The 13,822-nt window shown below is 42.9% G+C and overlaps 1 protein-coding gene across 6 annotated transcripts in view; it reads right to left on the bottom strand.

Annotated features, from left to right (window-relative positions):
• LOC148408466 (polypeptide N-acetylgalactosaminyltransferase 10-like) overlaps positions 1–13,822 on the bottom strand; it is a 46,488-nt gene that overhangs the window by 10,538 nt on the left and 22,128 nt on the right. For all 6 annotated transcript variants that reach the window (XR_015868519.1, XR_015868520.1, XR_015868518.1 and 3 more), the window contains 3 exons: positions 9,928–10,009; positions 8,673–8,811; positions 7,438–7,604 (listed from right to left, as the gene is read on the bottom strand). Coding sequence is in view for 1 of the 6 variants with exons in the window: in XM_088440034.1 (XP_088296160.1) it covers positions 7,438–7,604; positions 8,673–8,811; positions 9,928–10,009 (388 nt within the window). In the remaining 5 variants the exon portion in view is untranslated. The remainder of the gene's footprint in view (positions 1–7,437; positions 7,605–8,672; positions 8,812–9,927; positions 10,010–13,822) is intronic.

Genomic DNA, 13,822 nt, shown 5'->3' with positions numbered 1-13,822 from the left:
ACGTGAAGGCCCTTGTATTTTTTCTTGCGATATTACAGCTTTATTTTCAAGAACGAAATTAGTGATTAGTGATAATTAGTGACAATTTTCTGGCAGATGAGCCAGGAATAAAACAGATGATGTTAGACCATCTATCTTCTGGGTTTGCTGATTACAATACGCCGAGAGATATCACTACAAACGTAGTTCTAAGGTTTAATAAATCAGATACGGATGGCACAGTTTTCATAAAATGAGATTTATTGTGTTTTGTTATAGTTTTCACATTGTTGCCAACGTGTTGGTGCATCATGTACGCTAACATAGAAAATACCAGAGTTTACACGTCGGATATTTACAGTTTTACGTCACCACATAACTACGTCACACAGTTCGGTTTGTTGTCCATGTTGATTTTTTCCCCACAGTCTGCTGCTAAGGTCAACATTGCAAATGAAAATATGTCCTTAACGCCTCTGCTGCCTTCTATTGTTCAACTTGAAACGTATGACAGGCCACAATTAGCCCCGGGTCGCACTTCCGACAGCAGCGTTTCATAAAAAGTCATATTAACGTTTAAGATCAAAGCTGAAAAGCAAAACAAAAGGACTCCTATTAATCAAGGAAGCGCGGGGGGGGGGGGGGGGGGGGGGCTGAGCATTAAAACCTGAGTGGCGAATTAATTCTCTCGTGAGACAAGACCCCGTAAAGGGGAGGTGGGGGGGGGGGATCAGAGCATTTAATTGTGATTGGTTCATTTTCCTTCTGAAATAAATTGGAATACGGCTCAAAGTGTTTACCCAACACAACACAAGGAGACGATTAATCACGTTAATGAGCGCGTGGAAAACGGCAGCAAACACATTAGTCTCTATTAGGAAGCTGGGCGGCGGATGCCAGGGTCACTGAGCGTACCCCGACGGCGGCGCTAAGAAGCTGGAGGATTGTGCTTAGATGTTTACGTACCCTCGGGCCCTGCTTTTCAAATGGGGGTACGGGTTCTCCAGGGATCACTTCATAAGCGACATTAGATTTGAACAGGGCTTCTGCAGGTATCAGAAAGTCAGACTGAATGCTTTTTAAGCCCGTGATAGCAAGGGAACAGTTTTCTTCTCGAATTAAGAGCAAATGAATTAGAACATGAACTCAGCTTACTGCTTGAGTGTGTTCTCGTGACTCCTTGAGCTAGGGTTAGGGCGCTAAATGCACGAGGTAATTGGTAAGGCGATTTTCCGGCGTACGAGCCACAAATAAAACAGATGATGTTACGCAGCTGAATTTTCCGTCACAAGAGGCGTAGAGGTAGTGGTACCACTGTAGATTCATTGGTAGACGCAGAAACGCTGTTCAAATTGCAGGTATTCCTTGACGTGTCTTCACGTACCTCTGGGGTACATGTACCCGCATTTGAGTATTGTGACACCAGGTCAGAGATAATAATAATAAGATCGGAACTTATTGTGGCACATAAACACACATGATTTGTATCAGTCAGGCTCCACTGCGGATCTACATTGTGTTTTTGCGCCTGCAGAAGTGTGTGTGTGTGTTCCTTCTACAGGATTAACACGGAACACCCGGCGTGGGAACATCAGGCTCACAATTTATCTGCAGGGGGCTGGCGTACCACCAAGAAAGTAAAGGAGAAAAGAACTTTTTTTTTTTTTTTATCATTCACTAAAAGAGTAGTCATGCACTTGTTCGTTTTGCGCCATTAAAATTGTCTTTGGTGAATGAAATGCATGCTCGATTGGGTCGCAGTCAGGTGGGCACAAATGTGCATTTTCATATCTGTATTCTCATTTACATTAATTACCGTACTTACGTAATAATAATAATAATAATCGATGCCAGGGCCTGTTGCAGCTAACAGCAGCTCTGTGTTATCTGAGGTTCTTAGGGCATTATTTTCAGCAAAAGAAGCGAGCAGACTGAACCAAGGTCCAAGTCCATCTTTGTTCAACACAGGACTATTGCTAAAACCAAGAGGATCATATAATGAACACAATGTCTCCTGCTGATTACATTAAGAATGCATCGGTTAGAGAATGCAGAAAATTGTAGTCTTTTGGCATATACACATAATCATAAACTGTGTTGCACAGATGTTGCGCAACAGAATAAATCCCATCGTTTGTAAACTCTTCATATTTTATTGTTTTTATTAGTTGTTGCGTGTTAAGCGTGTTTCAGATTTCCCACATTGTGAGCGGTCAGTGAACGCCTCGCCAGTGCTTCATTGAAGCAGTTGTTTTGCTTTTTAATTTTACGATAAACACCCGAAGTTGAGCAGCATTCATGTTTCACCAAGTTTATGACTGTGTGTATATGTCAAAAGGCCGCAATTAATAAACGAGTCAAATGGCATGATTCAGGAGACACCAAAACTTTTACATATTTTTCTCCATTTTAGTAATATTCCTGCATGTGAACAAGGACTGACTCGGACATTGGTTCAGTCTGCTCGCTTCTTTTCTTGAAAATATGCCAAAACAACCTAAGCTAACACGAGCTGACGTCTGCATGATAATTGATGAAATGAATGATAATTGAGTACTAATTTTAGAGACCAAAAACTGTCCAAATGCTCCAAATTCCAGCTTTCAGCTTTGGTACGGTGAATGATTTTTCGAGGCACGCAGGTTCCAAGTGTCGGTATGGGCCCTGAGGGCTACGCGGCGGGTGTTGTTTACCGCGTGAGTCGACTGGCCGGCCCCTACACAAAGACATTTAGAATCGATGGGCACCCGCTGACACGGGCCAGCGTCTCTCCTGAGCGCTGTGGCTCAATGATCCGTTTTTATCACGCAGCCCCCCCCCACTGCGCCCAACTCCATTACCTCATTACCCAAGTCTCGCACATGCACACCATCTTCTCGGGAAAACCCATGAATATACATGTTACGTTTATTTTTTTATGCGGCCGTCTCGCCGCTTAATGGTCGTTTTCCCATCACGGCGGCCGGCGCGGCCCAGTTTGGGCCCGAGTGTCTCTCGGCGGCAGAGGCCGGCCCGCGACTAATGGAACCTTCCCGGAGGTGAAAATCAGTTCATCAAATGCTGATTGGTCATTTACAGCGCTAGCGGGACGACGTGCTTCATACGCTGACTGGATCATTACCGCTATTAAATAATCATCGTAATGAGAGCTTGCCGCCGTCGGTTCAAAGGTTCCCACCGTCTGTAAATAGCCCAATCAGGCACAGCCGTGGCGCCGTTGAAGAAGGGAAAAAAAAAAAGCAAGAGGGGGGGATCGCAACTTTTGCCTAGTGTCTAATGGCTAGCTGCGATTACGGCTGAACCCGGAGGTGGGCAAACATTTTGACTCGATAGCCGCAAAGGGTTCTAAAATTGAAAAAAAGGGCTGGAAGAGGAGCAGATGGATGGAGTGTTTGATGGATCTCTTGAATCTTGGTAGAGGAGCAGATGAATAATAAGAGAAAAATGCGGGATATCTAGCAAAAAGGGCAAGGGTTAGGGCGTTCCATGCACCAGGCAGTTAGTGACATAATTTCACGGCGTACGAGCCACAAATAAAACAGATTTAACTCATTCAGTGCCAATGACGCCTATAGACGCCAAAGATGCATTTTTGGGGGGCTCCACCTGACAGCAGTATAATTCAACTCTTGTGTATTATCAGTGGCTCAGCGGCGCAGTGGTTAGCAGGTCCGCCTCACCCGAGTTCAAATCCCGCTGCTCTTCCTGTGTGGAGTTTGCATGTTCACCCCGAGCCCGCGTGGGTTTCCTCCGGCTACCCTCCCGTGGCTGGTGGATCGGCTATACTAAATTGTCCTGAGATGCGATTGGGTGTGTTTGTCTCTGCGTGCCCTGCGATTGGCTACTAACCAGTCCAGGGTGTCCCCCGCCTACAGCTCTATCTGCTGGGATAGGCACCAGCAAGCCTGCAAATTTTGTGACGATAAGCGGCTCTAGAAAATGAATGGATGGTTGTAATGATTTAGTACAATGCTTAAATGAACAAAATGGTTTGTTTTTTTCATGCTAACAGGACTATTTTAAATCATTAATAGTTCCTCGGGATATTAAGGTGACCAATCTCCTACCGAATGATCATTTCTTCAAGTTTGAGGGACCGGATTAAAAAGCTCAACGGGCCGTAGTTTGACCACGCCTGGCTTAAACGTCAATAAACAAAAATAATGGGTCAAATCATTTCAACGCTCACTGCAGCCGCGCAAAACTCAATCAGCGATTATACCAGTCGATGGCGGTGAATGAGTTGAAAAATTGTCAGCCGTTCACATTATCCCATCTGGCAACTTTCAAGGACTACTTGTATGAAATGTCACTTGGATGCGACATCTCTTGAAGGCTTTCTCATTGAAAATACCTCATGGTGCCACCGTTCCATTTTTGTCCACGTCTCAGATGCCCTCCGACTCGAAGCATAATTCAGCTTGGAAAAAGTATTGACGATGAAGGATGGCTAAGGCGGAAGATCAAAGGAATCCGTCGTCAACCTTCAATCTTTTGAAAGCCTCGACTTCAATTTGTCAAAGCGGGAGTTTTATTGCTTTTGGGATGCTATCTGATGGAAGACGAGTGCGGTGGATGAAGTCACACGGACGTCGATTAATCTCCCATCTGCGGCTTCCCCAGGTTCATTTTGGTCGCCGCCAGGAGCTACGCGTGTACTTATTCAGCTGTGGCCCGCTGCACGCGTGAGTGAGGCCCGCCACGGGCAGATTGATGGCCCAATTGCGTCCCCTCGCTGCTCTGGCCCGCCCCTGCGGGCTCGCCGTGTTCCGCATGTAAGAACGCATGTAAAACGCAATGCAACGTGCATACGAGCTTGTCTGGGGTCAGGACGCGAAGCGCTTTGTGGGAGTATGACGCTAAATGAGTGCTCAGGTGTCTTTTTTTTGAAACTGTAAGGGGCCACATTGTAGTTTTAGTTTCCGTCAGAGGGCCATTGTGACTGAAATGTGGCCCACGAGTGTAAGTTGTACTTTCTTTGTAAGAATATTGTCACTTATGCCCAAATATATGCCCAAAATGAGTTTGTTTGTTGATCCAACAATACAGTGCTGCCTAGAATGCATGTAGCTCGTTAGCGTTTTCGTTTGTGCTATGTATTTCCCTTTGGTATATGCTAGCAGATGCAAAGTTTTTGCATTAATAAGAACTTATTTGTATCTAATTAACGTTTTGTACAGAAATGGATAGCATTTGCATTTTAGTTATATCGGCGATTTAATTGTCATCATCGGTCCACAATTAAAATCTCAAGCGTTGAAAGGAAAAGAGGGGCGGAAAGATAGTGTAACCAGACCGGAAGGACGTCTGAGAAGGGGCAGGTTCCTGTCGGCTCTCCTCGTGAGAAAAAAGTCTGTTGTCTTCCTTCTACTGTGTTGCTTATGAAATGTTCTATATTGCCTGAACCTGACATTTCTATAATATTAAATCTATTTTTTCAAAATGCACCAAATGCAGCAGCACTCCCAATTTCATTGTTTATCAGCTATACAATACAGACTCACAGAATGTGTTGCAATCTCAGAGGATATGCTTAAATCTCTCAAGCAGTTTTGCACGGTTTTCCGAAATATTGCGAGAGTTAAAAGAAAAAGGTTAGTGCAAGTGTTACCGTACCTACTTGACAAGTCGAGTAAACTGCAACCGTGCTCGGTAGTGAGGACGTCGCCACGGTAACGGTTTGAAGCGGCTCCAACGCCGCTGTGCGCGAAGTTGAAGTAGCTAACTAATTTGTACATTTTGTTTGACAGCTTTGCAGAACCAGCCACTTGGCGACGAGAAAGCCCGCGACAGATTATTTTCGCTTTAGATTCTCATGTAAGCGTGCAAAAGTACGTTCTGAACCAAGATGGAATCTCAGGCAAAAAGTAGGATGCCAGTAGGCGGGCGACGCACCTGCTTATCCTCCTCCTCGTACATTCTCTCATAGGCGAGCGTTTGCGGTGTCATGCGGCGCGGCGGAGATTGCCTCTTCGTGATGTAAAGCTGGGACCTGCCTATTTGTACTGGAAGCCTTTCGCCAGGAAGGAACATTGATTTGTGTGGTATTGCGCGTAGAAAAACCCGCATCATATTGTCGTCCTGCCTCAATCTCGCGCTGACGTTCCTCAGGCGGTCTCTCTCTCACCGGCACGGGAGCATCGATTGAAGCTCATGTTCTGCTCGGGTGTCTGAGGCTTAATTACGCTTGGAACGAGATCTAATCAAAGGGCAGCGGCCCCGAGAGATAACGTCACGGCCTGCGGGGGTTCAGCCCCAACGATGGAGCTCGCTCGACCCTCCCCGAAAAAATGAAAACAAAATAAAAAGCAAAGAAAATTGAAGGTAACGATAGGCAAATGGCCAATCCAAAGTTTTTCCAACTTTTTGTTTTTACACACACGGCAAAAACACTCGTTTCAAAGAACAAAAAGGATGAAAATCTGATCTTAGAATATAAACCTAAGCCTAAAAAATATGCTCAAAATTAGCGACCAATGTCTGGGAGCGCACAGCTTGCTTGAGTCTCGAAAATACTTTTGAGGCTGCCGCCTCAAAATATACAAAAAGAAATTACATTGACTGACTCAATCATATAACTGAATTACAAATGCTATCCATTTCAATACCAAACGTTAATCAGATGCAAATGAGTACTCGTCAATGCAAAACCTTTGGATATACTAACATATACCAAAGGGAAATAGCTGGCACAAACGAAAGTGCTAACGGGCTAAGCGCAGTCAAGGCTGAAGATAACAACTAACTTTAGCTAGCATGTTTTCCACAATCACAAGTTGTTGGATCAGCAATTAAACTCATTTTGGGCGTATTATCATAAATGACAACATTCTAACAAAGAAAGTACTACTTGCAGTCGCTCGGGGGCCACATTTCACTCACAGTGACCGCTCTCTCATGAGGTCACACCGTCCTTCCTCATTACAAAACGTAACATCGACGGCGGCCAGAGGAGGCGCCAAAACACAAAGACCAAACCAAACAAAGTACAAATGAATGAACTGTTAAATCAGTTGCAAACATTATTTCGGGTGTGGTCCTGTATCAGTCGATCCACAGACCAGTACCAAGCCAGGAACATCTGAGTTTGATGGACGATCCGTTTAAGAGGAAACTCTCCCAAATCCTCAGAGGTACGTGCTTTTCATTGCCATGCAAATGACACTTGTTTAATGACGTGCGGGCGAGCAGAGTGCTTTGTTGTTTATGAGGCATTGCTCGCACTGGCTTTAGCCTAATGAGCTGTTTTAATGGCATGTTTGCTCTACCTAAATCAAGCGTGTCCACTTCAGACTCACAAGAAAGACTTGTGACAAGTGTTTTTACCCAATGGCGCTGAGGTTGTAAGACCAAAATAGCATAAAAAAATATTTTGAGCGAGTTTATGGCTATGTTGCGGCTAAGGCCCCCAAAAAGTTGCGGCAGCCATCTTGGACAAGAGATGACACGTCCACCGACCTTTGTCGCTGAAGTCGTCCACCAGGATGACCTCGGCGATGAGCTGCGGAGGCGAGCGGTTGAGGACGCTGTGGACGGTTCTCAGCAGGGATGACCAGCCCTCGTTGTGGAACGGGATGACGATACTGGTGTTGGGCAAATTCTCGGCATACAGCTTCGCCCTGCAGCTACGAGCGCAGATTGGAACCTCATTACGATTGGCGCATTTCTAGTTTAGTTTAAACCCTCGAAAAATATGGAAAAAAATCATCATTTCCATCATTTTTGGATTCATGGACCTCCTTCCAAATTTCTTGGCAACTTTAAGCTAATATTTTAGCAAATTTTGTAACCAAAACAGGAAAATAATCATATATTTTTTCTTTTTGCATTGCCAATTTGAAATAAAAAGTCCTTATTTTTTAACAAAGGGATAAAAATGAATTTTTTTTTTTTTAAATCTGATCGAATCCACAGGTCCCTAACCAGTAACGGTCGTGGATCAACGCATTGGCTGCACCCGAAATAATGAAGTCCGTTTTATGTATTATCCGAGTCTGAAAGCTATTTTATTTTGAAAACTTTTCTTTTCCTCCAAACTGAATGGATTCTCTTGGATTCGTTTTGGTCGCTTGACCGCTAAAATTTCATTCACAAAGAAGAGCAGCAAAATATCACTCACAAAGAAGTAAAAAAAAGAGTACGAAGCAGACGTCTTAGGGAAGGCAAAAAAGCCCAGTAAACAGACAGGTGACGAGCCTACAACTTTGAAAAAAAAGGAAAGCTTTCTACAGGCAATGAATAGTATAAAAAGGATGGTCTACCACTTTGCCATTTTTTTTTTCTTCGAGTTGGACTACCAGGGGCTGCTCGACTGAGCCTCTCTCGACATATTAATCAATTACCAAAACAATCGTTAGTTGAGGGCAAGATTCTGCTGTAGGCCTGGAATGAAGAATCTGGATATTCTGGTAAAATCCCGCCGGGTCGCTACGATACACAGCATGCTGTTTTGGACCCAAAAATAGTCCAGCAAATTTTGCGCATAAACATAATATAAATATGATGACTACTTTGCCTACATGTGTTTACGTGTGTATCAACAACAGTTTCAGGTGACAGATGGGCACAAACAAGTTCTGTTAGCTAGCTACTAGCTATCTCCTGTCTCTCCAGACATGAGCTTTAGCAACCTCTCGCATTATAAACAATCCGTTGCTGTTTTTATTATTCCCAAGACGAGACAGACGACTTACTTTGGGTGACGGATGTCCGGAAGGGAGCGGTTGAGCGAGACGCGGTCGCTGACGTAGATGTTGAAGCCGTTCTCCCGGTAGGCTAAGTCCACCTGATCGGCGTCGGACATGGGGAACGGTTTTCCCTGTTCACCGTTTCCTACGAGGCAAAAGCACAGGTATATTCAAAAAAGAATAGATTGTCGTTATTATTGTATTTATGAGCTCATTTCGGAGATCAACTTCCCGGATTACCGTTTTGCTTCGAACGACTCATACAACACCGGAGAAATACGGAAGAATGAATACACATTCCGACACAAATTGCCTTGTTCAGTTTCCGCCGCGGGTTCTTTTTCATGCGGTCGGTTACGATAGACATACCAGCCGAATTCCTTGCCAATCAGTAAAACTGGTTTCACCGGGCCAATTTCTTCTTACTTTCACATGGGCGCTAACAAGCTATCTATTTTATTTTTTTGCGGGATCGTAAATAAACGCCTCCACCCCAGTGGCCATTATTTTCAACAACAATTGCTCAGCATCGCTGTTTATCTATCAACTTGTTCCCCGCGGCGACGTTAGTTTCTCATTTAAAACAACTGCAGGAGCTTCGTCCAACTCCTGCTCGTTTAGCAGCCAAATATTTTTCATCTTATTAACAAATCAACCATCTGTTTAATTTGGAACGAAGAAAGGAAAAAAGGTGGGCTTCTCAGACAAGATGAGAAGCGGAGTTAATGCCAACGGTATTGACTGATTATTTTTGTGTTTTTTCATCACCGACTCAAAGAGCTTCATGATTTGCGCGGTGTGGTCTCCCAATCGTTTCGTATGCGATCAAACTAAAACCAAGGTGTCACGTTGCTCTAGGTGTGCGAGGAGGCGCTTCGGGGGCTACGTGACATTTGAACAGGTAGCGGGAAATCTATTTCAATGCTTTTGATTTGATTTAGCGAACATAATATCATAAGCATATGTTGAACCACAGATTAAATATATTAAATAATTAAATAACATTATATATATATATATATATATATATATATATATATATATATATATATATATATATATATATATATATATATATATATATATATATATATATATATATATATATATATATGTTTTTGAAAGGAAGAGTTCATTTTCTTTTCAAATGAAAAGCAAATTGATTGGAAAAGAAAGCTATTGCTTAACTGTGTGAGTGGCAAAAAAATAATAATCAAAAGAGGAGTTGAAAACAATCAGGGAGTGGGTTTTTTTTCCTCACCGACTCGAGCGGCGTCCCTTCGCATGGCTTCATAATCGTGCCAGTCTTTTCGGCGCGCGCCCTTCCACATCTGGGTCAGGCCCTGCGAGTGGGAAGATGATCGAAAGCTTTGAGTTTTGTCCAGTCCTTTGATCTTTACTTCAAAGGCATTTCACATGAAAGGGAAAGCATTGAAAGAAGACACTAGGCAGCTGAAATTTCATCCAAATGTTGTCAAAGTTTAACATTGCTTGAGCATTTACTCATCACAATACCAGGAGTGTGCCAAAATACATCGAGAACGACGTCGAAAAAATTAATAAGATTCCAGCACAAGGGTTAAAAGCGTGCGTGTCCGGAATCCAAGTCAAGTCGAATTTATTTTTATAGAATCGGCGCATTCTCAAGTGGCTTCATCGGAGAAAAAAAAGTCATACGGAACATCATACACTAAATACGCAACAGCATCCCCTGAACAAAGCTCCTAGAGGAAGGAAAAACTCAAAAAATCCATCTGGGGAAAATAAGAAACCTTCAGAAAGAAACGCAGGAGGGAGGAGCCCCTTTCAGGCGAAATGTTGCCAAGTGAAACAAGCTTTGGTGGCTTTCAAAAATGACCAGAGGTACTACTTGACCTTGCAATGGCAGAACGATGCTTTCATGACCTTTTCAGGACAAAATGGCAGATTTGTCCTCAAAATATTTGCCTGAGAGACAGATGGGCGTGCAGAATGTGGGGGATGGGTGAAACTGGCAGAGGGGGCACATGAGGATATAGCGCATTTATTTTTCTCATTTTTCTCCCCCATTGGCTCTGTGTGCCACACACACACACACACACACACACACACACACACACACACACACACACACAAGTGCAGGGAACAATCGAAAGTTTGCGGGAATAAAAAAAGCCAAAGTCACTCAATTCTAATGCACAGCAAATGCAAAGTGTCGCTTTAATCCGGCATTCAACTGCCTTGAATTCAATTTGGATTTTCTCCCGCGTTCAAACCCCGAAAAAGAATCCTCATGAGTCACTGGAAAATGTGAAAAGGCTGCCATATTTCTTCTTATCAACTGACTGTCAAAAACTAGCAGGGTTTGACCGTGCGATGCCACAGGTCATTTGTGGAGGTCAACGGACCAGAATGCATTGCAGCGAGGGGCCAAACTAGTTCGGTAATTTGAGTGCCTTGGTTTTAAAAAAAAAAAATGACGGCGGTATCGAGAGTCGACTGCTAGGAAGAGGTCAAGCTTCTCAATGATTTTTTGCAAAGCCCCCCCAGGAAAGCGACCCCCCCCCCCGACATACACACGCTATTGAATTATCTATAAACATCTATACAGCAATGCAAATCAACATTCAACAAATGCTAACTTGACTTTTCACAGCGTTTATACAGCTTACAGGTTAGTCTGAATCGGAAAAAAATAAATAAATTCATCAAAGAGCCTGAAATTTTAAAAAAAAGTCAATCCTTTGAACTATCAATCTTTTTGAGCAAGGATTGACGCTATATTTGATGCTATATTTGATGCTATATTTGATGCTATATTTTTTTAATCTAGAAATAATAATAAATGTAAATATGGAACATTAACACAGGAGCACCAATATCTTAAACAATTTGAAGAAAAAGGTAATAACTGTAATAATTGGGACAGCCGTGAACTATGTAAGCAATTAAGTCAGGGGTAGACCTAAAATGGCCTTTTTAGAAAATTCACCCATATTGAAGTTACAAAAAACGGGTGGCGACTTGTAAGCGAGAAATACGGTAAGTCCAACTCATGGCAAGGATATCGAGATTTTCAAGGAAATAAGGATATTATGTTGCCAATGTCGGCAGAAGGAGATAAAAGAAAAAGAAAACAAAAGAATTAAATAGAAAGTTTTGGAAGGAAAACACTGTCCTCCCGTGTTCTTATTTTGATGGAGCGGTGATGAGCTTATTCAAGATGATGAGGCGGGCGAGCGGGCGGGCGTCCTCCACAACAAGGCGGTGAATCACTTCCAGGGGAAAAAAAAAAAAGAAGAAGAAACTCAGGCATCTTTTCAATTTCACCGGTTGCGACCTCGCTAAACAACATCCACGAGATGTGCCTCTGCGACAATTGAAAAAAGACGCAATGTGGAAGGAAGCTAACGAGTCTCTGCTGCTGAGTGCAACGCATCAGAAAAAAAAAAAACTCCTGTTTTCACACAGTCGCAAACAAAAGCTTCAGCTCGCATAGCTAAAGTACAAAACGCGACCTCAACCAGCCAGAGAAAAGAAACACGCCACTTCAATTAACGTTCAGAAAGACGCCAAAGCCCAAATGCCACAGAAAAAAAAACATAACTTTCTAATACTCTTACATATTTATAGTACTATTATGACTTCATTTTCATAAAGGCAAAATATGTTTTGCATAATACTATCATAATACTTATGGTTCTCAAATGATGGACTGGAAAATGATTTCTGCAGGTCAACAACAAATGAAATTGAATGGTGCGACAGGAGCAGTAGTCTTCTTTTCAGATTAAGAGCAGATTGACTGGAACATGATGCAACTTGTTGCTGATTTGTGACTTTTTTTTGCAAATTGTTGTATGTCTTAATTTTACAGATGCACATTGTCATGAGAGATAAAATTTCCCGGCAGATGAGCCAGTACTTAAACATTTGATGTTACCTGATGCAGCAATAATAATTTTTAACAATATTTCAGCTTTATTGAGATCCCATCATGGTTTTTTCATGTAGGAATATTAATTTTGTTGTCTTATGAAAACATTTTTCACATTTTGTCTAAGACAGAATGGTCTTTTTTCGCCATCCTAATTGTTTAAATGACATAAAAAAAAATTTCAGCTTCTATCACACAACTTTTGTGATTTTATGATTTTGTCCTGCATAATAATTTCATGTAATTGTATATTTTTTTCACGGTGTGATTATGACTGTATTATTCCAGTGCTACGTGTGTTACATAATGGCCCCATTTAATCCAGGAAAAAACCCGATCTTCCATCTCGGACTAGCTGTGAAGCTCGTCGGCGCCGAGCGATCTCCCGCGCATCTGTTGCCGCCAACAAAAGAGGCGGCGCAAACAAAGCCATTTGTTGGGGAGGCGGCCAAATCCCACGTTAAGAGTGATAAGAGTGCAGCGTCCCCTTCATTCTCTCAACGCCGCGCCGGGGTCGATACTTCCTCCCTTCGCCGCCACCTACTGAGAGATAGCGGTCCCGCTTCGGTTCCACCCCCTCGTATTCTCACCGCCGCATTGAGACGCAATTAGATCGGCACCTCCCGCTCTGCCGGCTCGTGCTCGCCCTCTTCTCCGGTCGATCGACACTGAAAACTTGTTGGGCGGCGTTCAGGACTCAAACCCGCATCACACTAGCGTTGAGATGAATGCGGATGGCTGATGTCCAATATTTTTGGACAAAACCAGTAGATAAGGGCGAGTACTCATAGCAATTATCAGTAGTGGACCCATACTGCCTTAATTTAAAGGGGCCGTAACTTTTTGCAGCTAACCATCTTCCAAGGTTGATTTCTCACCCTAAACACTCGCAAAGTATTATTTTCCTTCATTGGCGCATTTCTAAGAAATCCTTCCTCACGCGCTTTCACACCAGCCCCACCCGTGCGGATAAAAATGGCTTGAAGTTCGATATTGACGACAGGAGACAGGCAATTCGCAACTATCCGCACTGCCTGTGCAAGAGTAAATACACTCCCACCCTATTCAAGTCTTTTAGTTTTGTCTTGGATGCAGAACTGAGGAGAAGATTTACACACACACACATATATATATATATATATATATATATATATATATATATATATATATATATATATATATATATATATATATGCCTTTGCAATAGGCTTCTAAACGGTTATAGCCAGCACTTCGAAGT

This window comes from Hippichthys cyanospilos, chromosome 18 (assembly GCF_059441005.1).
Source record: "Hippichthys cyanospilos isolate Australia breed blue-spotted pipefish chromosome 18, RoL_Hcya_1.0, whole genome shotgun sequence".
Lineage (NCBI taxonomy): Eukaryota > Metazoa > Chordata > Actinopteri > Syngnathiformes > Syngnathidae > Hippichthys > Hippichthys cyanospilos.
This window is presented reverse-complemented; position numbering and strand designations above follow the sequence as displayed.